The 24,295-nt window shown below is 37.3% G+C and overlaps 1 protein-coding gene across 2 annotated transcripts in view; it reads right to left on the bottom strand.

Annotated features, from left to right (window-relative positions):
- The window catches only part of nmo (serine/threonine-protein kinase nemo), a 249,634-nt gene that overhangs the window by 158,085 nt on the left and 67,254 nt on the right, over window positions 1-24,295 (bottom strand). For both annotated transcript variants that reach the window (XM_090387956.1, XM_090387947.1), the window contains exon 3: window positions 14,563-14,618. In XM_090387956.1, the coding sequence (XP_090244082.1) occupies window positions 14,563-14,618 (56 nt within the window). The remainder of the gene's footprint in view (window positions 1-14,562; window positions 14,619-24,295) is intronic.

Here is a 24,295-nt window from a genome sequence, read left to right as displayed (position 1 = left end):
TCACACCAAGGCCTTCGCTGGCTAGAAACTGCAATGGCACAGTGTGAGCAACTGTCTGAATGCAATTCTACAGAAATATTGCTATTAAAGAGGATGAGAGATCTTGCCACGAAAACAAGACAATCTCAAGATTACATATTTTAAAAAATAAACCTTCCCAAGATTCATTATACTTTTATTTGTGTGCTTGTGATTGTTTATTGAAACCATGTAAAACAATTAGGTAAGTTCAAAATAAATGTAATATATAATAGGCATTGTTTCTTCAAAATGTTTTGGTTATTATTTACAAAACATTTCCTATATCAATTATTTTTTTTATAATACTTCACATTTCAAAATACAGTTGCAATAACCTTGCATACAATAATTTAATTGTAGATCTAATTATACTTTGTTTCATATAAACTGGGTATTCTCGTGTATATTTGATTATCAGAACCAACCCTACTCCCAATTATTTCAAATAATCAATGTTCTACTGTATTACATTAGAGTCTCCCAATAAGTTTACATATACCCATGTGTACTTTGTCTGTAAATTGTGTGTGTGTGTGTTCTCTGGTCAATTTGCCTGTTTTGTGGACGAAAAAACCTTGTTATCTACGCCCGAGACCGACTAACTCAGCCACGGAGTTAAAAAAGCCCACAAAAGTTCCTTGTATCGAACCCAGACCTTTTCCACTCAGTGTGGGGAGGACGGTGACGATAATGCTGTGCTACGTGTGCAGACTGAAGGTGGTACATGTGGAAATAAATGGTTTGTTCAACAAATTTTCGAATACGTGCAATATCTTAATTAAGTCAAGCTTGAATGATTTACGTGTACAGCCGAGCTAACATTTCATGACTGGTGGGAGAAAGTACTGTGCAGACTGTGAGCGCATTCGGGCAGAATGACAAAGGCACGAAATTTCGTCATTGGCAATAAAGATTTTATGAACGCAACTATATCAAGCTATATTTGCAGAGAAACCGAGAAGATTGCAATTTTTATTCAAAGATAATGACGAAAATTAATGTGGTCTAATTCTGTTTTGAAATAGTTATTTTAATTTTGTTCTTGTTTTAATAAATTATTTGAATTAATATTTTAGTTTTTTTTTGTGAAATTTTATATTGTATGAATGTTTCAATAAATTAATGAGAATATTAAAAATTGTTTATTACTTCAACATCAAAAGATGGTGCACTTGCACCATGCTACCGGCGCTCATGTTTACTACCAATATGTGTAAAAAAACATTAGCCTTTGCCTGAACTCTATAATTCATACTCATTTTTAATTTCGTATAATACCAATAAACAAATAAAATGCATTTTGTAAAAAACACACACACAAAGACTTTTTACACTAATTTTACCATTAAAAATGAATTTTTACCCACCATTTGATGTGGAACAGGAATACCTATTTAATATTCACTGGAAAACACCTGCTATGCAACAAATGAATCATAATTAGCTGTAAGCATATTCTCAAATATGCCATGTCTTAGATAGATGGAATAATTCGCGACAAGAAATTATAACTTCAATGAAATTCTGCATCAAAACAAACTGCCCAGACATTGGAAAAGATTTTGCTAAGAAATCTTTTTTGATATCTCAGTAAAAAAAAAAAAAAAAAAAAACCCAACCTGCTGTCTGCATAGCAGGGAAATTGCAGTTTCATCCAATTAAGCAATTAAGTTAAACAGTATCTAAGGCACTCATCAGGCCACACTCCATTCATATAAGTTGATGACCTTTTTCCAGGAAGCATTGATGTTGCTGATGCCCTTCAGGATATTACAAGACCTCCAATATTCTTCGACAGACATGCTGCAGATGTCCATTTCCTGTAACATCTCCCTAAATGTCTGCTGAAAGTAGTAGGCTTTAAAATTTGCTGAAATGCCCTGATCTATTGGCTGTAAAAGGAAAGTGGTATTTGGTAGCAGATATCCAACCTTTACATCCATAGCCATCCTTATCTCTCCAATATTTGGTGGGACATTTTTCAACAACAGCAGCACCATCCTTGGATAATTATTTTTATCACAGTAGCAATGTACTGTCGGACAAAAATTATCTGTATACCAGTTTGTGAAGAAATCTAGTGTCACCCAAGCCCTTCTGTTTGAAGTCCAAATGATTGGTAAATTTTCTTTTATGAGCCCCTTCATCATCCTCAGTGTTTCAGAGTAGTATATGAGCAATGACTTCAGTTTTACAGTTTCTAAAGCATTTCCACCAAGAAGAGTTAAACGGTCATTGGCAGGTTTAAATCCAAGAGCATGTTTCTCTTTATGGGAGAGGAAAGTTCTTGAAGGCATCTTCTTCCAATAAAAGCTGGTCTCATCCACATCAAAAACAAGATCAGGTGTCTTCCTCTGTGAGTTGCTTTCAGTAATCAGGCAGTTAATTTTATATTGTAAATTTCAGTTTTCTGCTTGGAATTAGCAAACCAGCCTTTGCTTCCTATGAAAGTTTGTGTGAGAGAAATGTTTCTTTCATTTAACTTGTCAAACCACAACAATGAGTAACTGTTCCATTTTTCCAATCATAGGACCACACGAGTATCTAAGAGCTGTAGCAGTTTCCACTCTTTATAATTTATCAGCATTTTTCATAATTGTTGTTATGGTGGGGGGGGGGGTGATATGTAGATCCCTACAAACAATAGGACATGACCGCCCGCCCTCCATTTTTCTAATAGCTTCCATCTTTTCTTCTAATGTTATAGATTTGTGTGGTCTTTTAGCCACATTTTCGCTGACAGTTGCAGGCTTATAACCAGACATGGTTCCACTTTTATTTTTTTATTTTAAAGAACACATTCATAAAAAAATTCTAAGGCACAATAAACCCCGATAATGTATCTGTGATACATTATCGGGGTTTACTGTGCCTTAGAATTTTAAGGGCACATTTATAAACACAGTATTCAACTGAGTTTTAAAATAAACTCACTGTTAAGTAAAGAGTCACTACTGCAAGCAACACTATAGACAATGGGCATACGTATAGGAATATATTCCCAAATGCAGTGTTGCCATTAATACAAGCTCAGTAGCACTGCTCAGTGACTTTTTTGCAACATGGTGGCAGCACTGTGCACCTATACTGCATATCTACATGTAGGTTGAATCCTCCCATCCACACAATGAGAGTAGTTGTGTCTTACTTATTGTAAAATGAACAACTGCTTATTTTACAATAACTCAACTGCATCACAAAAAATGTAGTGGAACAATTTCTCAACTACTACAGCTACAAAGCAGAGTAATGCACATGCCTGTACAACATACAGACCCTTGATCATGTGACTGTACCTTCCTGTACCAGTTACTAATGGAATCTATACATATTCCTGTTATAGAGTAAAAAAATGTGAGGTCCTAAAGTCTCGAAACCTTATTAGACAGTTGGACAGACAACTTGAGTAGTCGAGACCCACTAATTTTCGTAAAATCGGACAAATGCTAATAATTTATTGTCATATTTTCTTGTAGAGGATCTGCGATCTCATTATGGATTTAACTTTATGGATTTTTTTTTGAAAGGGGTAGGTTAGGCTATTTTTGGAAATATTACAGGAATATTATATATTTTATTTTAAGGCAGAAGAATACATGGGGTTTTCTTCAAGAACAGCTGCATCCAGGTGAGGTGTAATTCAGGTGTTGAAATTACAATTATATGGAAGGAGGCCAAAGGAAAAAGCCAGCTTTTGTCCTAAATCCTTGCATGGGGAGATGTCCTGAAGCCAAATGGGGGCTTTTTGTTAATACCATTTTCAAAGGAGGGCGAACATGTATCGAGGCTGTCTTTTATAGCTCGGGCATATTACATTGCTGTATTTCAAAGGTGTGGTGGAAGAGGCTGAGTAGTCGAAAAAGGGTGAAGTAGGGTGGGGGAATTTTCCCGCCTCACCGCATTACACTTATAGATTGGGAATTCAGAAATTGTAGATATAAAAAATAAATAAAAAAGAGAGGTAGGAAAGGGAAAGAAAGGGGTTTCACTCGGAAATCCTGGTGCATGACTCCTTGTCCCCGTTAGCAGAAGCCCTGGATTTGGGGAGGGAGGGTTATGTTCTGTTGTCAAAGTTGAACTTATATGATATTTGCTTTAGGTCCCATTCTTCAGAGATTATTATTGGTCTATGTATGTTTATTGATCTGTTTCTTGATCACATTGCTAGTGTCTCACTGGTTTCTAACTTAAATTTTGTCTTGTTTGTCAATTATTATCGCGTTTTCAAAAGAGTGGTAATGTCCTATGCCTAAGTGGTGAGCTACCAATTCAGAACTATTACTTTTTTCCGTTCAGTCTGTTTTTTCTTTGTTATTTGCGGCTACTTTTAAACTACTTTTTATGTTTTTGGATTCTTGTATGTAATACAGTGGATTCCAGTTATTTGGGCCACCGGTTAATCGGGGCAGCAGTTTATTTGGGGAAAATCTTAAAAAACAGAACCCAATCGAGAAAATAGCCATGATTTACTTTGCTTAATTGGGACAAAATGCTGTTTAATCGGGACAGAAGACCGCAGCACTGAAGATTACCCTACGATTGTCCCCAACCGTACCACGTAGTTCAGTCGAATTTCTGGAGGTCACAACCATAAAACAATAAAAACAATTAGCAGTCACCTGTTTATTGGGTTTTTGTGTTAGCGAAATCTATCATAAACTGATAGTAAACTCGATCTTATAGAATTTGCGATAATACCGACAGCTGGAATTCTGTGGGTTATTATGGTGAAATGTGTTTACACTTCTATGGAATCTTCAATCATATAAAAAAAAAAATTATTTTCAGGCTCTTCTCTTCATTCCTATTTTTAAAGCTTCATAATTTGTTACTCCGTTCTCACTTGCGTGTATCGTGTTACTTGCAATTTGTGTGTGCAGTGTTCTTTGTTATTGATTACTTATCTTTTTACTGTTTTAAATATTAATCCCCACCCACAAATGACATTGAACAGAAATGTCAACTAGTTTAGTTAGTATGTACATATTACAGTACGTATTAATTATTCCGATTATCACGTATATTCTTCCGAATTTCACTTATCATTTAATTTTTTAATTGGTAAGGTAATAAAGGGTAAATCTGTACTTAATATATCTTTACTTTTATAGCCTATGGATAATATTCCTCCTATTTTCGCTAATTAGAATCACTGTTTAATAGAATTAAAATTCAATTCACAAACCTGATCACAATGACCAGCGCTTATTACACATCGTATAGTGAATGGTACTTTACAATGGTGACTCCATCGTAACGTGATTTGATTTAACAGTGAACCAATTGTAAAGGGGGGGGGGGAGTACACTATATTTTAAACTATTTACGTGAAACTTCGGATAATTGGGGCAGCCGCTTAATTGGGCCAAAATGCACTAGTCCCAATGTGTCCCAAATAACCGGAATCGACTGTACTTGTAGCGATGTTCTCGTGCTGCCTATATGTATATGCATCTAGGCAGCACGAGAACATCGCTACAAGTACAGTCGATTTTCATATTCATATTCATAATAACTGCACAATCTTACACAAACCGTTATTAAATAAAATGAATAAACAGTGTTGTGTTATATTAAAATAATAATGATGCAAATAAATAGAATGATTCCACTGGATAAAACTGATAAAAAGGTGCAGTTATTATGAATATGAATATTCCCAACCCCAGAGGCCTATTTGAAATTTTAAATTGCAATGAATAAATTACAATAAAGCTAGATAAACCACAGGATTTTGGCAATAAATCAGCACATACACCAACCATAAGAATAAGTATTTTACTGTAACTAAAAAATTTACAAATTAAAATAAAATAAATATTTACAAAAACTGCTATTATATTAAATTAAATTATGTACATGTGAAAAACACATTAAAACTGTGATAAAATATACTAAAATAAACCGGATTAAAAGCGATAAAATCTCTGAAGCATCGGCTTCCTTCCTCAACAGTAACAAAACTTCCTGCAGCACGTCCATATATAACAAGCTCACGGTACTTATACACATGGTGCAGTCGGCACATGGTCTGAACTGGAAGCGGAAACAGCCCGGGAACGTGTGTCAAGCAAAACCGTTCATCCGTACGTAGGATGATAGTTTCAAACTGAGGATGCATACGCATACTCTGTCCTTATTCATAATATTATGGTTGGATGAACACATTCGTAGGCTCACAATCCACAATAACCGCATCCTCTGGGGAGATTTGATGCTGCTTCTCCCAAAAATGTTCAGCCACGGCAGACTTATTGTAATCAGCGGTTTTTATAGCATTTGCACGCTCCCCCAGACGATCCTTGAGCCGTCGTTTTGTCCTGCCCACATAACATTCCCCACAATCCGGGCATTTTATCCTGTATACTACTCCACTACTGAGGTCCTTTGCTATTGGGTCTTTTACCTGAGACAACACTGTGTGCAACCTCCGCCCGGGAAGCTGCGTGTTTTACAACCCCACAAAAACTCTAGCAAGATGCTCAGTAAGGCCCGGATAGTAAGAAATGTATGCGGTAGCCACAGGAACAAGCGGTTCCTGGCGATTAGACTCTATTCCTCTACTAAACCTGTCTATGATCCTCTGGGGGTATCCGCATTTTCTAAGGTCTGCTGTGACGCGTCTAATTTCACATTCTTTGTCCTCAGAGGTAGTGCAGTGTGACCCTGCTCTATCTAGTAGAGCTTTCACTACACTATTCTTGGGTGCCTCTATAGCCAGGTGGGAAGGAGCAACAGTGCGTAGCACACGCTTCTTGATTAGACCGGGGTTCGAGCCCATCACCACCAAATACGGAGGATGCGGAAAGGTCAGGGAACGACCACCGCATATTCCTGGAGCAATATGGCGTTAGCTGCTAATGCTCCAAAAAAAAAAAAAAAAAAACAAACATCCTCACACTATTCTTATGCTGCCCAGCTTGGGCTGAACTATAATGGATGTACTGGCCTCTGCACATAGGTTTTTTAAACACTGAAGTTTTAAGCCTAGGGCCTATCCTAGAGACCAGTACATCCAAGAAAGGAAGGGTACCTCCTGTCTCCACCTCTGAGGTAAACTGTATAAATTGGGAGTAGCTATTAAGCCAATGGAGTGCATCATCCTCTCTCCCCTTCTGGACCATGGTGAAGGTATTGGTCAACACACCTTTTCCATTTCTTTATGGGAAACTGACATCCACTAAAAACCCTGTCCTCTAACTCTTCCATGGCCAGATTGGCCACAATGGCGCTAATAGGAGATCCCATGGCTGTACCGTGAACCTGTTTGTACATAATACCTTGGTACACCATAGTGGTGCTGGCCAGACAAGGTTCCACACCAGAACAAATATCCTCTACATTTAAAAGTGATCTATTACCCAAAGAGACATCATTACTTAAAGATTTTCTAACACAATATATTCCATGTTTAATTGGAATGCATGTGAATAGTGACACCACATCAAAATAAATCATGCTCTCGTTTTCATTTACAATCAAATCTTTCACAGATAGTAAAGAATTTGTGAGTTTTGTGAAAGATCTGATTGTAAATGAAAACGAGAGCACGATTTCTTTTGATGTGGTGTCACTATTCACATGCATTCCAATTAAACATGGAATATATTGTGTTAGAAAATCTTTGAGTAATGATGTCTCTTTGGGTAATAGATCACTTTTAAATGTAGAGGATATTTGTTCTAGTGTGGAACTTTGTCTGGCCAGCACCACTATGGTGTACCAAGGTGTTACGTACAAATAGGTTCACGGTACAGCCATGGGATCTCCTATTAGCGCCATCGTGGCCAATCTGGCCATGGAGGAGTTAGAGGACAGGGTTTTTAGTGGATGTCAGTTTCCCATAAAGAAATGGAAAAGGATGTTGACCGATATCTTCACCGTGGTCCAGAAGGGGAGAGAGGATGATGCACTCCATTGGCTTAATAGCTTCTCCCAATTTATACAGTTTATCCCAGAGGTGGAGACAGGAGGTACCCTTCTTTTCTTGGATGTACTGGTCTCTAGTGTTTAAAACTTCAGTGTTTAAAAAACACTATGTGCAGAGGCCAGTACACTCATTATAGTTCAGCACAAGCTAGGCAGCATAAGAATAGTGTAGTGAAAGCTCTACTAGATAGAGCAGGGTCACACTGCACTACCTCTGAGGACAAAGAATGTGAAATTAGACGAGTCACAGCAGACCTTAGAAAATGCGTATACCCCCAGAGGATCAGAGACAGGCTTAGTAGAGGAATAGAGTCCAATCGTCAGGAACCGTTTGTTCCTGTGCTACAGCATACATTCCTTACTATCCGGGCCTTACTGAGCATCTTGCTAGAGTTTTGCGGGGTTATAAAACCCTGCAAAAGACCCAATAGCAAAGGACCTGAGTAGTGGGGTAGTATACAGGATGAAATGCACGGATTGTGGGGAATGTTATGTGGGCGAGACAAAATGACGGCTCAAGGATCGCCTGGGGGAGCAGGCAAATGCTATAAAAACAGCTGATTACAATAAGTCTGCTGTGGCCGAACATTTTTGGGAGAAGCAGCATCAAATTTCCCCAGAGGATGCGGTTATTGTGGATCGAGCGCATTAGTTCTGGAACCGTAAATGGCTCGAGAGCCTACGAATCTGTTCATCCGACCACAATATTATGAATAGGGACAGAGGTATACGTATGCATCCTCTGTTTGAAACTATCATCCTAAATACGGAAGAACGGTTTTGCTTGATACGTTCCCGGGTTATTGTTATTGTTGTTATTTTAGTTTTTAGGAGCATTAGCAACTAAGGCCATATTGCTCCGAGATATGCGGTGGTCATTCCCTGACCTTTCCGCATCCTCCGTATTTGGTGGTGACGGGCTCGAACCCCGGTATAATCAAGAAGTGTGTGCTGTGCACTGCTGCTCCTTCCCACCTGGCTACGGAGGCGCACATTCCCGGGCTGTTTCCGCTTCCAATTCAGACCATGTGCCGACTGCACCACGTGTATAAGTATCGTGAGCCTGTTATATATGGACGTGCTGCAGGAAGTTTTGTTACTGCTGAGGAAGGAAGCCAATGCTTCCGAAAGATTCAGAGATTTTATCCAGTTTATTTTAGTGTATTTTATTGCAAGGATTTTATCACAGTTTTAATGTGTTTTTCACATGTACATAATTTAATTTAATATAATAGCAGTTTTTGTAAATATTTATTTTGATTTGTAAATATTTTAGTTACAGTAAAATACTTATTCTTACAGTTGGTGTATGTGCTGATTTATTGCCAAAATATGAATTTGCCCAACCTCAGAGGCCTTTTTCAGGATAAAACACAGGATAATAAAACCGATAAAAGCACTAAAACACTGTAGCTTTCAGAGGCATCCGTTTCCTTTTTCAACAGTGAGGTTTATCGTACAGTACATCCTTAAATATCAGCAGGCTCACGGTTCTCAGCACGTCTTCTACAGGAGCATGGGCAGTATTCATTGCAGTTTAAAATTTCATATTTGATTGTACACACAGTTACCTTTTTATCAGTTTTATCCGGTGGAATTATATCATTTTATTTATTTGCATCATTATTATTTTAATATAACACAACACTATTTATTTTATTTAACAACAGTTGGTTGTTGTTTGTTATTTGGGTTTTTAGGAGCATTAGCAACTAAGACCATATTGCTTCAGTGATATAAGGTGGTCATTCCCTGACCTTTCCGCATCCTCCGTATTTGGTGGTCAAGGGCTTGAACCCCGGTCTAATCAAGAAGCATGTGATATGCACTGCTGCTCCTGCCCACCTGGCTACGGAGGCACCAACAACAGTTGGTGTAGGATTGTGCAGTTATTATGAACATACAGGGTGTCTCAAAAATATTGGTACAAACGTTTAGGGGAGGTAGGTAACATCTAAAGGAATGTGTATCGCATAGGAACCCATAACCAGAAACGTCACGGGAAAGTAGTAGCAGAGGCACAAGAAGCAGAAATGACAGAAGACAGTAATTAGTGGCAAACATTTATTTGACATAATATTAACAATGGAGTACGGGATGGATGCATTTCATGATGTTACAACAGATGCTCGAAGGTTCCACCATGAGACGCAATGCATGCGTGACACTGACAGCATGGATTAGCAGATACGGTTGAACACACCTGGTGTTTCTTTGACAATAGCAGAAGGGCAGACGAGTCTCACCCTGAGATCCATTTCCACAGGCAATTCATACACGATAGATTTGAGGGTGAGCATGGGGGCCAGGCAACGGGTCCATCAAAGGCCAATCCATTGACGCCCAAAACGCCTATTCAAATGGTCACGAACACACCTTCCACAATGGGCAGGCGCCCCGTCATGTTGAAACCAAATGTTGCATCTCGCATTTGCTGGAACATTGTCAAGTAACCCTGGTAGAACTTGTTCAAGAAAGACCCGATATTTAGCGGAGTTCATACGGGATGGTAACAGGTATAGGCCGACTAAGAAGTCACCGACCATACCTGCCCACACATTTATTGCGAAACAATGTTGTGCCTAATGGGGGCGCACACCATGTGGGTTGTCGTGAGTCCACACATGAGCATTGTGCTGATTGAATAAGCCTCATCCGTTAACAAAACATAGGCTAGAAAATTCAAGTCTTGAACACTTTCTTGGAGAAACCACTATGCAAAAGCCACACATGCAGGATGATCTTGGGGGAGCAGTAACTGAACCCTTTGGAGATGAAAGGGGTGTAAGGAATCGTCGTGCCAGACACGTGGAAAACTGCAACGAGACACTCTTAAGGCAGAGGCAACGGCACATATGCTGGTAGTAGGATTATTCTGGACGACATTCAACACACATTCTTCCATGGCGGGAGTTTGCGTCGAACGTGGTCTGCTCACACTACTCATATTACCTCTAAATGACCCATAATCGCACAATTGATGCACACACACAAACAAACTGTGGTCCGGTACATGTCTGTCTGGGAAGTGTTCTCCATAAATTCGTTGAGCCGCTCATCCATACACTAGGTGCATGTCTGCCAGCTCATAGTTCATATATTGATGCATGTTCTTTGTGCGGCGACTACTGCTTGAATGAGTAAACCAGAAATTTTCCCTCTCGCGAACTGATGAACAGCACCGTGTACCGACTTATGGCGACGTTTCCGGTTATGGGTTCCTATGCGATTCACATTCCTTTAAATGTTACCTACCTCCCCCTAAACGTTTGTACCAATATTTTTGAGACACCCTGTATATATATTTATGCAATCGCAATCCGGTGTGCAGGGAATTGCATAAACCACATTTGTCTGATGTTTGAAATCTACTGGTTTTTTTTTTTGTTGATAGCTGAGCTTTTTAGGTATGTCCATAGTTTCTTGGAGCTTCCAAAGGCTAGCTTTACTCCAGAATCTTTGAAGATTTTTTTTCAATGGTTGTTGGTACATTTTAATGTACGGGAGCCCTATCCATTGTTTTTTCGGTGCTTCTCGTTTTGGTTTTTCATTACTGTTTCTTTTCTTTACTACAGTAATGAAAAACCAAAACGAGAAGCACCTATTCTCCCTCCTTTGAAGATGGTATTAACGAAAAGCCACCATCAAGCTTCAGGGCATCATCACTCTTTATGCCTACAATTACTCCCCATGAAAGGATTTAGGACAAAAGCTGGCTTTTACCTTGGTCTTCCTTCCATATAATTGCAATTTCAACACCTTCTGAATTACACCTCACCCAGATGCAGCCATTCATTTGTCCGATTTTACAAAAATTAGCGGGTCTTGACTACTCAAGTTGTCTCTCCAACTTCACATTCCTGTTTGACTTATATACATTGAAGCACTCATTTTTTATCTGTTTCAACATTTTAAATGTTATACATGGTTTAAATCACTGCAGACTGGGGAAGAGGACCTGGTCAATCTCCAAAGATTGACCAGGTCCCCCCCCACGCCCAGATTGTGGGTTTTATTTTTGTGCTCTTTTCTTTCTACACACTGTTTTTTATTTTCATTTATTTATAAACATTTTAATAAATTCTTGTTATACTTTCTGTTTATAGCTGAAAGTTTAACAGTGGTCATATTATCACCAACACCAGAAGTATTGGGAATAATAAGTCTCAGGACTGAAAAGAATTGCTCAAGATAACCTTTTTTGGATAGTATTTTCATGGGCATATAGAATTCTATGGGTAAATTACCTATAGCAGGGGTGACTAACTTAATTTGTAATGCAATCTGCTTTTTTTCTTTAAAATGTGCTGCAATCTACCATCTCAAGAATTTCATTGTACGTGGTTAAAAAAGTTAATCAACACATACTGAAAAATGTTGTTTATAAATTTTAAAATGAAATACAATTCAGAATTCTTATTTTAAATTCATACATATTTCAATTTTTAATTTATGTGAAGTTTGTGTCTTAATGTCATCTGCCAAGCTTTCAAAATTGGGGATATACTGTGATTAGGCCAATAAAGAATTTTCTGTGCAAGTACGTAAGAGTAGAGCGATTCTTCGTCTTTGTTTGTTTCAAGCACGAAAAGGCTTTTCATGCTTTTCGAAAAGGCTAGATATGTGGAACCAAAACAGGAATTTAAAAGTTTACTGCATTTTTTTACATTTGGATACTTTTCTCGGCAAACATATTTCCAAAAGTCTTTTTCTGACGATCTGGCTTTTAGAAAGATATATCGTTTCACAATGTAACAATTTCATTTTCAAGTAATATTTTCTCCATGTGAAAAACCTCAGCAATTTTTTCTGCAATTTGTTTTGTATCTAAGTCGACATTAAATGGATAAGAAATATATTGAACAATTCTTCAATTGTTTTAAAATCACTGAATCCAGTTTCAAAATCATCCACAACTTTCTCAATTTCAGAAACATTTCTCACTATTAAATTCGAAAACCGGATATTTTTGCAAATGATCTTGAATATTTGCAAAATGATCGAATTTTTTTCTTTTAGATCCTCAGCCATTGCCAAAAATTGATATTTATATGCAGAAATACTACTAATCATGTCACCCAAATTTTTATTTTGTCATTGTAATTCCAAATTCAGATCACTTAATTTACGGGTAAAATCTGCCAAACGAGCCAGATCACACAACCACTCCGTATCTAGCTGCTGATAATCATCTCCCCAAAAATGTTTGATCAACAATTTTTTTTTAATTTCATTCAGCAAATTTCGAAATCTCTGCAAAATCTTTTGCTAGTTAACACTTGTTGGTGGATGATACAGTGGTAACTCAAAAAATCTGGGAATTCGTCATCCTTTTGGCACAATGCGATGAATCTGTCAAGATGCCCTGTCATTGCTTTAACTCCATCTGTTGTTATTGATACGAGCTTAAATAGTGGTAATTTAATTTTTTCAATAAAATTTTTTGAATGTGTTAAATATATCAAGACCTCTAGTTCTATCTTTTAATGAAACCACACCCAGCAGTTTTCTCTAGTGGCAGAATCATCAAAAACCATACAAACAAATGAGCTGTACCACTGATGTCTGTAGATTCATCCAGTTGTAAAGAAAAGGATGCATGAAAAAAGGATATATAAAGAATATGAGCATGCAATTGTTTGCTCACATTTTTACTCATTTTTTTCAATGCATCGCATTACAGTATTTCGAAATAATTGCAGATCTTGAAGAGCACTTTTAATTTCATTTTTGTTCTTAAAATTTTCAGAAAGAGAATCTATTATTTCTAAAAATGCGTCTTTGATGAATTGACCATCAGAAAATGGTTTGCATTTTTTTGCAAGAAGTTGCAAAATAAAGTTGCAAAATGCAAATAATCTGGATTTAAGTTCTTTTAATTTATTTTTTCTAAGGTCACTTATTAGGCGGAAAATCCGATTGGTATTTACCATGGAGCACGTTGAAGTGCCTTTCTAAATTTCCTTTTTTTGGTATAGCCACGGAAGCATTGCGAATCAAACAACATTTTTCTTTTATCATTAAAAAAGTATTCCAGTTCCCACTCTTGATGAAAATGATGTTTTACTCTTTTTCGTAGTATTCATTTTAAATCAAAGGGTATTAAATTAACGTAAAAGTACTGTCCAGCAGTTATTAATATTAAGTAAGCTAAATAAGAATTAGACACATACACATGCTCTCCACAAGGTAACTGCATGAATTTTCACTAGACAAGCCTAGCGGCTGCACGGCAACAAGAGTAGCCATGTGGTTCAACAAATTTTAATAAGCGTATGCAGTGGGGCACATAATAATAATAACATTTAGATTTTGACTAATCTATTTTTTATATATATTTAAAATTCATCGTGGTTGACCTATAGCAATCAAATATACCCACAGAAATGCAGCCACCAAAGGGCCTATGAAAGAGAAGTGCCTAAGGCTTATAAGGAGTTTAATAGCTCTAAGGACTTTAGCCCGAGGTCTATATATTATGTAAAAGCATACTGCATTTATGAAGATCTACATCAATAATTTTTAGAAATGAAAGTGAAAAATTAAAGATTTTTAAAATATCATGAGATAAAAACAAATAATAAAATTCTCTAAAATTGAAGAAAAGGATACATTTCTTGGAAGAAGTCTATATGTGGGGGTTGTAAAATATCCAAGGCAGATAAAACCTGTAAAAAATTGCAATGGCATTTAAATGGCAGTGTCACAGAACTTCAAATGCTAATCATAAATATAACTACACATTAAAAAATCAAATCTAAGTGGAAATTCACAGTGGTGTAGACATAAATATAACACCTACTCCTATCTCACTCACATCTTTCCTCACTTCGAACCAGTTGGAGATGTAGGTTATTTACCACAACTATGGTCTTGGCCCGCAACCTCACATGTCGTTGATTATAGTGTTAAATTCTTTTACTTCCAAATTTAAGTTAAAGGCTTAGTACGCCATGGTTCCCAAAAAAAAGATAAATTTCAAAAGATTCAACTGTGTCAAATTCCTTATATTAAACTTTTATATTCGAGTTAAATATGGGTTCCCCCTTTACCACCATAATCAGGTTCTAGCTTTCTCAATTACCGTCCAATGTGTCACACTGTTAAGTTCATAAATGTGCTAGTGGGGTTCATAAATGTGGTTCCAAAAAATATTAAATCAAACTTAACACCCTTGTCATTTAAATAACTCTTATCTTTACAAAAATTTGCCTTCACTTGACAAGCAGTACATAATAAATTTACTTGAATAATACAATGATTTTTCTACACCAATCATATAATCTCTTAACATACAAGTTAGTGCAAACGCATCATATTAGTACGCAGCTAAACTCTGAATTAGCAAAAATATGCAAAAGTGGCATCGTTTCAGTTATATCTCATATTGTGAATACCTTCACAGTGAGTTGCCATGATATTGCACTACAGTAAACCCCTGCTATTCGTGGTCGCTGATTTAATATAAAATGAAACCTAAAAAAATGTGAATTTTAAAGTGGCGTGAAAATTTTCCGCCATAAAAAAAAACATGGGCGTTGCTAAAATTATCTTTCCCGGTCAAAACAGCACTCAGTGGGTGGGGGGAGAGGGTGACAAAATCGCAAGCATGGATGTTTCTCGCTAATCCTTGTTCAGTATGTGTTATGAGCTTGTCATGAAAGGTTTCGTCATTTGCTTTTAATTTACATGCTTATAAATTGAATAAATTTATAAATTGATATGCTTACAAAAGTGATAAATCTACTGTTTTGCAGTGTAAAACACTTTTTCGAGTGTGTTAATGGAAGAAAGTGACTTTATTGTGGACAAGTTCTTCCTAACCCGTACAAAAATATGGCTACGAATAACAAGGGAAATGTGAAAAGATCAAAGAAGGTGATGGCATTAGTGAATAAAATTGAGTTATTAGACAAAATTTCTAATGGTGAAAGTGTCTCCTCAGTGGCAAAACATTATAAAATTACTGAGTCAACGGTACGATCAATCCAAAAATCGGAAGAAAAAATCCGCCGTAGTGTCCATGAAAACACGCTAATTGCTTCAAAAATTTGCTCTGTAACTCGTGATGTTAAATTAGAAGAAATGGAAAAGGCTTTAAATCTGTGGATAGAAGACCAAACTCAAAATAAAATTCCGTTAAGTTCACTCATCATTCGTAAAAAGACAAAACTCCTTTATCAACACTAGCGAAACTGGTGATAGCACTGGCAGGATAAGTTTTTTAGCTAGCAAAGGTGCTGGTTTGAAAGATTTGTTTGAAATTTCTAATATTACATTTAATATTAAATTGTTTCTTATTTTCATTTCGATGCCATATGCTTGCATTTCACTATGTACTGTCTATGTACATAGTCATATTATGAAGGTACATATAATACATACATAGACAAAATTTTAGACTAGTTTTTCTTATATATTTCATACTTTGGAACAGAACCCCCCTTATTACTATGGGAGCCATAACTCAGTATTCGCGGCATTTCTCAGGAACGTAACCTCGAATAAGTAACACTTCACCAAAGGAGATGACTGTTGTTAGTTTCAGGGCTATTTGGCCCTTCTGCGGTGGGTGGGTAGGTACCGTAGTGATGCAATGATGACAAAACAGTTATGAAGTACAACTCCACAATATGAGAGATGCCTGATGGTGTATAATATAAATTAAGACAAATACGTTAAGGGCTTTAGCCTCAGGCTGTGAGAGATTTAGACAATGTACAAGTTAGTGCGAATGCATCATATAAATATAACTTAAACGATTCCGCCTTTGCATATTTTTGCTAATTCAGAGTTAGCTGCGTACTAATATGATGCATTTGCACTAACTTGTACGTTGTCTAACTCTCTCGCAGCCTGAGGCTAAAAGCCCTTAACGTATTTCAGTCATAATCTCTTAACCTAAATGCCTGCTTCATCCAATGAATTCTGTTTTGGTGGAAAACCATTTATTTAAAAATTAGGAAAAGAGTAACATTTTTATTTCTATCCTTTAAACGAAACACGGAAATTCCGTTTTGTTTGTTCAAAAACATTTAACAAATGAGTTTAGGCACTATTAAATTTCCTTTTTAACTTTCATCTGCAAGAATTGCAATTTTTATACTGTTAGTGCTCACAAAATTGTTCCACTGTCAGTTTAAATTCATTAACAAACAAATTTTCAAACAAGGCAAACTATAATATAACTTAGCTTTGATCCTCTTTCCTATTCTTTTAATTTTAAGCTAGAATAAAGATATTTTTCGTGTATGGGGCTCATTCACCTATAAATGTTTCAAGGCATTTCAGATAATGTGATTGGTAACCTTTTTCCAAATGTTACCATGAGTCATCCAACCAAATGAATTCTGATCTATTAGTGAATCATGAGCTACATAAATAGATGTAGAAGATATTACTGCACCAAAAAAAAAAGTAATGAATTTGTTTCATTATGACAAAACAGAGTAATTATTTTTAAAGAAAATTGTGAAAATATAAAAAACTAAGTTGTTTTTTTTTTTTTTTTTTTTATATTCTGGTTTGATTTTTGATAATAATTATTAAACTCTAACACTGCACATTCAAGTCAAAATTTGTAGATACATAAGAGATTGTCACATCTGTCAAAAGTCCCATCTAGGGAGACATTTGATCAACAGTCCACAAGAATTCACAGTTGGGAAATGGAAATGTCCTGGAAATAATGAATGGGAAGAATCAGTACACAAGTAGACAATTAAGCAGAAGAACAAGTCATATCTGGTAAGTCACAATCAAAAGAAGATTAACTTAAGAGTCACAAATTTTGAAACCGAGACATCTTGGGAACAGACAAACAAAAACCTAAAGCCCACTTCTTGAAGATGCTGAATTGATATGAAATGTTTGAAGCTGGATTCATCTGAAATTAAACTATGTTCATTGCCAGGAGACAAAAGGCTAGTGTTTGCAATAAGGATTAATATAGGTCATAAGTCCGACTTTAGTGTCCCCCACAGTGACATCAGGCAGTACTAAAACCTCAGCACTCATCTCTCACAATATCACCCACAAAATCTCAATCCATCTTGCTAAAAGGCTCCCTGGCACCAACAAGACCACCACAGATCAAGATCCATGGCTTTACAGTAAAACTTGTCACTGAACTAAAGCACCTAGAAATAATAATAGATAAGAACCTATCCTTCCTCCCACATCTGAACTATTTACAAAGAACGATCAGGACCTACAAGGCAATGGTGACCAGGGTGACCCGCCGAGACTGGGGGTTGAAAAAACGCAAGCTGGCTCTCTTTTATAAAGCCGTATTCATTCCCACAATCACTTACACCTCTGGGGCATGGTTTCACAAGGCCTCCACTGTAGTCAATAAGAGAAAATTGGAGTCCATTCACAGGCCAATTCTTCTTAACATGACTAGGGCTTGTAACACTGTTAGCACACATGCACTGGCAGGGGTGTTACCCCTTGGTCACACGTGTTGGAATGCTCTACCAACTCAGTAGGGACAAACCCGCTACCAATATCGACCATACAATAGATCCACTAAGCAACAGACCCAGCGAGAAAAGACGACTTCTGACCTACCTACAACAAATTTGGCAGGAAAGGTGGACCACCTCCACCAAAGGAGAAATAACTCGAAAATTTATACCGGGCATCGACAGAGTATTCCCCCAGTCCCCAACCTGGTTTTCACCAGGACTACAAACTACCTATCTTCTAACTGGACCTGGCACCATCTGCAGCAAACTCACCATGTTAGGCATGTGGCTCCCAAGAAACCTGGGACCACTTGATGTTCGACTGCCATCTGTACGAAGATCTCTGAGCCCTTCTCATCACTCAGCTCCAGTACAATCCCAGGAACACTGCCTACTTGATGACGAACAGAACTACAAACCATTCACAAAGTTTGCCCAAGACTTGTTCACAAGGCGCAGAACCCTACTGCAACCAAGAAACTTGACAACCACTTAGCATGACCATAACAACCTCATCACTATGAACCCTGCACTGAACTTCAGCCTGAGTAGCCCTGGCTGGACACATTGTGAAAACCAAGACTTTAAATGCAGCTAAGCTGCCATCTGGGTAGGGTGCCTAGCCTCACCCACTTTCTTTCCCCCATCCTGGTGGGGGAAGGGGAGGGGACAATATGTTGTCTCCTTCCTTCCCTGCCACCCCCCACTTTCTCCTGGTGGGGCATGGGCATGCCCCACTGGAAATCATTAGAGCCGTCTTCTCTTTCATCTCCATACTTCTGACTTTTCCCCCCTACTCTGTCTATACACTAGCACATGTCCCACACATCCAAATTTAAATTTTACAAAATTAAACCGCATTTACCAGGCTTTTCCAATTCTAGCATTCTCTGTCCAATTTATTTTTTTTTAAGCCCTAGCCACTGAAATCTCAGGAAATTAGATGGCAGGGCCTGACAGAGTAAAACAAATTAATGGTGTACCTGGTCTGCCTCCACGGGCTTAATGTAGGCAATGTTAGGACCCAGCAGCTAAATGGCCAGAAGAACAATGGTACACAACACTACGCGCCACAATACCCATACACTTTTAAATCTCTGGCCTGTACAGTGTACTGTATCACACAACAACGTAAACTAAGCGGAGATGGGGGAAAACCCCTAGTGCCATTAGATCTTAAACACACTATACTCATCTCTTCACTAGTTTCTCGTTAAAAGACCCACATCTAGTTAAAATGAACATGACATAAAGAGTCACCTAAAACCACTTCCACGTATCTTTATATACAAAATAAACTGTGGATAAAATGCAAAGGGTAGTAACTCACTTTGTACTTGAATTCCACCTATTTTTCAAAATGTCAACCAAAAAATGAGACCATATTCTTCTTTTTTCAACCTCAGTGGACTGGTTCAGCCAATTCCATAAATACTGAGAAGAATATTTTTTGCTAAAGCAATAGGAGAGACCAGCATAAACTATATTCAAGTTCAAGTCAAGTGGGAGCTTGCATGGCAATCACTGAAACGGCCTGATTTGTTCATACTCTAGTTCGACAATTCATGATGCACTTATATAGATGGAGGAAATGTGTAAGAGTGATGAAATTTTTAGATGTACATGTACAGTGATGTTCAAAAATATTGCATCACTTTTCACATGATTTGCATCACGATATATGTTTTGTTATAGCATTAACCCATTGCATAATGCACTTATAGCAAGCTCTCTTAGATGACGCCATGTGTGATTGCATCACCCTAGCAGCAGTATAAATACAGTGCATATATACCACAAACCCAGTATTCTGTGCTATTGCAATGGTTAAATTTTCACAATTAACACCACGTAGGAAAATTTTTGCTGCTATGTTGAATGCAGAGGGACATTCTACTTGTGAAATAGTTAAGAAGTTTCACTGTAATCAATCGACAGTGGCACATTTATCCTGAAAATTATCAGAAACAGAAAAAAAGGTTTGTTTGTTATTTGGTTTTTAGGAGCGTTAGCAACTAAGGCCATATTGCTCCGGGATATGCGGTGGTCATTCCCTGACCTTTCCGCATCCTCTGTATTTGGTGGCGATGGGCTTGAACCCCAGTCTAATCAAGAAGTGTGTGCTATGCACTGCTGTTCCTTCCCACCTGGCTATGGAGGCGGCTATCAGAAAGAAAGGACATCCATGAATACCTTCTGCAGTGCAGAACAGATTTCTGGTCCGTCTGTGTGTCTGAAACAGAAGATACTCATACAGATCTTAAACAGCATGGGAGGAGGATACAAGAGTAAAGGCAAACACTGCCACAGTATGTAGACACATTTTCTGATTGGGATTAGTGGCACATTGCCCAAGAAAAAAGCAACTTTTGACACAAAATACAAAAACCTAGTGCTTAAAGAGGGCAAAGGAGCATGCTAGTTGGTTTGAGGATCAGTGAAAATGTGCTATATTCTCTGATGAACCAAAATTTAACATGCATGGTTTGGACAGCCATCTGTTAGAAGAAGAGGAGAATATCATCCTGACTGTATCATCTCCCCAATGAAACATTCTGCATATCAAATGATATGGGACTGCATTTCACAGAGAGGAGTTGGTAGTCTTGAATTTGTGAAGGGTACAGTGAATGCTGAAGTGGATAAGGACATTCTTGGGACAAAATTACTTACCACAATTACAGATCACCATGGAGATGTTGTCAATTGCATTTTTTGAGACTACTCTGCTCCATGTCACAGAGCCAAAACCATAAGTATTACTTCAGAAAATTAGCAAAAGTTTTAAATCTATGAACTGTTGCACTCTTGCTTAAATAAATGTAATTTATTTCTTTACTGTTTCACAGGTGCAAAAATTGTTGAAGGATAAATAAATTTGCACATTAACATGGACTTGGAACAGTCCAGACCTGAATCCCATTGAAAATTGCCAGAACAAAATGGGTGTTTCAATAATGAAAAAGAAACAAAAAAAACAATCAGAGAGTTGCAGGAGACATTAATCTGTGTTTGGTACCATAAGAATACATTCAGAACCTTATTCAGTCAATATCATGACAATGTGCAGCAGCATCCAAGCAAAGGGGTGGGCCAGCGAAATATTAGGGTGCACTCTGTTGTGTTTTTTGGTTATATAGCTCTGTCATCCTAGTGTGAGCAAAGTAATAAAAAAAAAAACAATAGCTTTCATAGAATTTTTGTAATTATATGCACATCCTCTGACATGCTGTTATTTTGGAGAAAAGTACTTATTTTATTGTATATTTACCTATAAGGCATAAAAGTACATTTTTCTGCAATTAATAGTTTCATATGTGTATTGTTATTATTTATTTATGTTCTTTCAGCTATTTCTAAAAGATCAGCTGGCAGTATAAGGACAAACAGCCTAAAAAATGAGGTGGTACAATTTTTTGGGAACTATACACATGAGAAGATGTATCCTAATCCTTAGTGTGTGGCTTCATTAGCCACAACATTATTCAGACTCCCTCTAACCACAGCTATTAAGAGATTCAATTTAATGGTCTATCTATAGCAACCAGTTTTCAAGAACACAATTTAAGCTATACTATCAAATTTAAAGAATGTTGTCTCACACTGATGCCCATCATAATTTCAAATGATAAATGGCAGATAAGAGAAGAGATGAGATGAGATGAGATGAGATGAGATGAGATGGGATGAGATGAGATGGGATGGGATGAGATGGGATGGGATGGGATGGGATGTTTTGCTCTGCATGCCAAATATGATTTTTGTCTTATACTTCCATTAAAGCAACAAGGCGGTACTACTGCATTGGTTGATAAGTCATCTATTGCCCAGGGTGAAACAGGGAATACAAAAGCAGGGGGGACACAATGTGTGACTTAAATCTGACCCTAACTGATTGAAATACAAGGGAGGGAAACTTGCATGAGGAACAAAATTTTTAAACTAGATGATTATTATTTGTACCAACATGTTAGAGAAAATACTAGCAGTAAGAATATTGACCACATCGTTACTCACAATATCAAATGATATCACAGGGCTTAAAGTACAGGAACCACTGGCAGGAAGTGATCACATATGGTTAGTTGGAAGATTACGAAAGATGTTGCAATAGTTAGGGGTAAAGGCATGGGTTTTAATTTCAGAAAAGAGAACTATGACAGTTTAAAGTGCTACGTGGCATCTATCAATTGGGTAGATTTCAGGGGGGGGGGAGGTTAAATACATTCAAATTACGGAATACAGTCAGTCCTCGTATAGCACGATAGTTGTGTTCCTAGAAACCCTCGTGCAATGCAAAATCGTGCAATATAAACAACATGCCCTATGGGAAAAATAGGGTTAGGTGCCGACCGCCCAAGATTGAACACACATTTGTAACCAAAACATTACCAAACACAAAAAATTATCTTAATAAAATACTTACGTATTTTATTACGACTATTACGTAATAAAATATTGCTAATGCTTTTGCTTCTATCGTAAGCAAACTTGTTTTTTGTTTGATTTTCTATCCAAACAGATGACAGCCGTTCCATCTCTTCCAATTCTTTGTGTCTTAATCTAATGGATTTTAATTACACTTTGAGTTGTTCCTGCTATGAAAGTTGTTTTTATTTTCTCTGCATTCTTTGTAATTCTCGGCGTTGCCTTTAGGGCTGTAGCACGTGCAATATCACATGGTCTTTCATATCGCTGAAAGCGTTTCACAATTTCATATTTTTTCTCTATCGACAGAGGCGGACTGGCCATAAGCCTTATCGCCGGTGTGATTTTGGCCATAAACCATAGTATGAGGCCACTAAATTTTCCCGGGTAAGAATTTTTGACCGAGTCCGCCTCTGTTCATCGATATTGCTTTTGTTTTTCTCTGTGAATCTGCAGTGTCTTTACTAGGACGCTTCCTTTTCATACCTTTTAAGTATTTTACTCACTTTTAGGGAATAAAGCACAATTACAAAATGAGGAGGCACTCTTGATACACATAAACAAAGCTGAGTGCGTGTAGCAACTGAATAAACAACACTGTAAAGGCAGAGATACACTATTAACACCTCACATTTTACTAAAGCACATTTCGAGGGGTTACTACCATAAAACAATAAAAACAATTTCCAGTTGCGTTTCTGCTAATGGAATCTGTTATAAACTGGTAGTAAACTCGATCTAATTGCATTTGCGATTATACCGATAGCTGGAATTGTGTTGGTTTTTACATTATTATGGCGAAATGTGTTTCCCCTTCACGGATATAAAAAACAAATACATTTTCAGAATCTTCTCTTCATTCCTATCGTGTTGCGTTCAGTTGGGGTGATTCTGCGTTCGACTGCCATTTCTTGTAAACACAAAGCGAATCGTGCATAAGCGAATTCGGTTCATGTTATATAAGATATCGTTCCCCTATTTATAAACTGAGTATGATCGAATTCGTGTAGTATAAACACGTGTTATACGAGGACTGACTGTATCTTTAAAGCTGACTGTATTTATAACTGGAAGCCAAGAATGCATAAATATCATTAAGAAAATACAGCACAAGGAGAATGCTGGGCTGGATGAAGATAGAGCTGGCTGGTCAAATAGAGCAGAAAAAGACAGCATGGGAAAGTTATAGAGCAACTAAAGCCTACACAACATGTACAAGTTGATTTGTAATAGTACCACATATAAGGTTAGGGAGACCAGGATTGAGTATGAGAAAGCACACAGACAACATGAGCAAAGAATGGGGAAAAGGAGTTTATGTATGTGAATAAAAAGAAGATCCTTGATTACTGGGTTTGGGAAAGTATTAGATAACACAGCTGATATTGCTGATGAACTGAATAGGTACTTTGCATCTTTCAGTAAAACACATTCTTATGTGTTTTACT

This window comes from Mastigoproctus giganteus, chromosome 2, assembly GCF_048544385.1.
Source record: "Mastigoproctus giganteus isolate SK-2022 chromosome 2, ASM4854438v1, whole genome shotgun sequence".
NCBI lineage: Eukaryota > Metazoa > Arthropoda > Arachnida > Uropygi > Thelyphonidae > Mastigoproctus > Mastigoproctus giganteus.
This window is presented reverse-complemented; position numbering and strand designations above follow the sequence as displayed.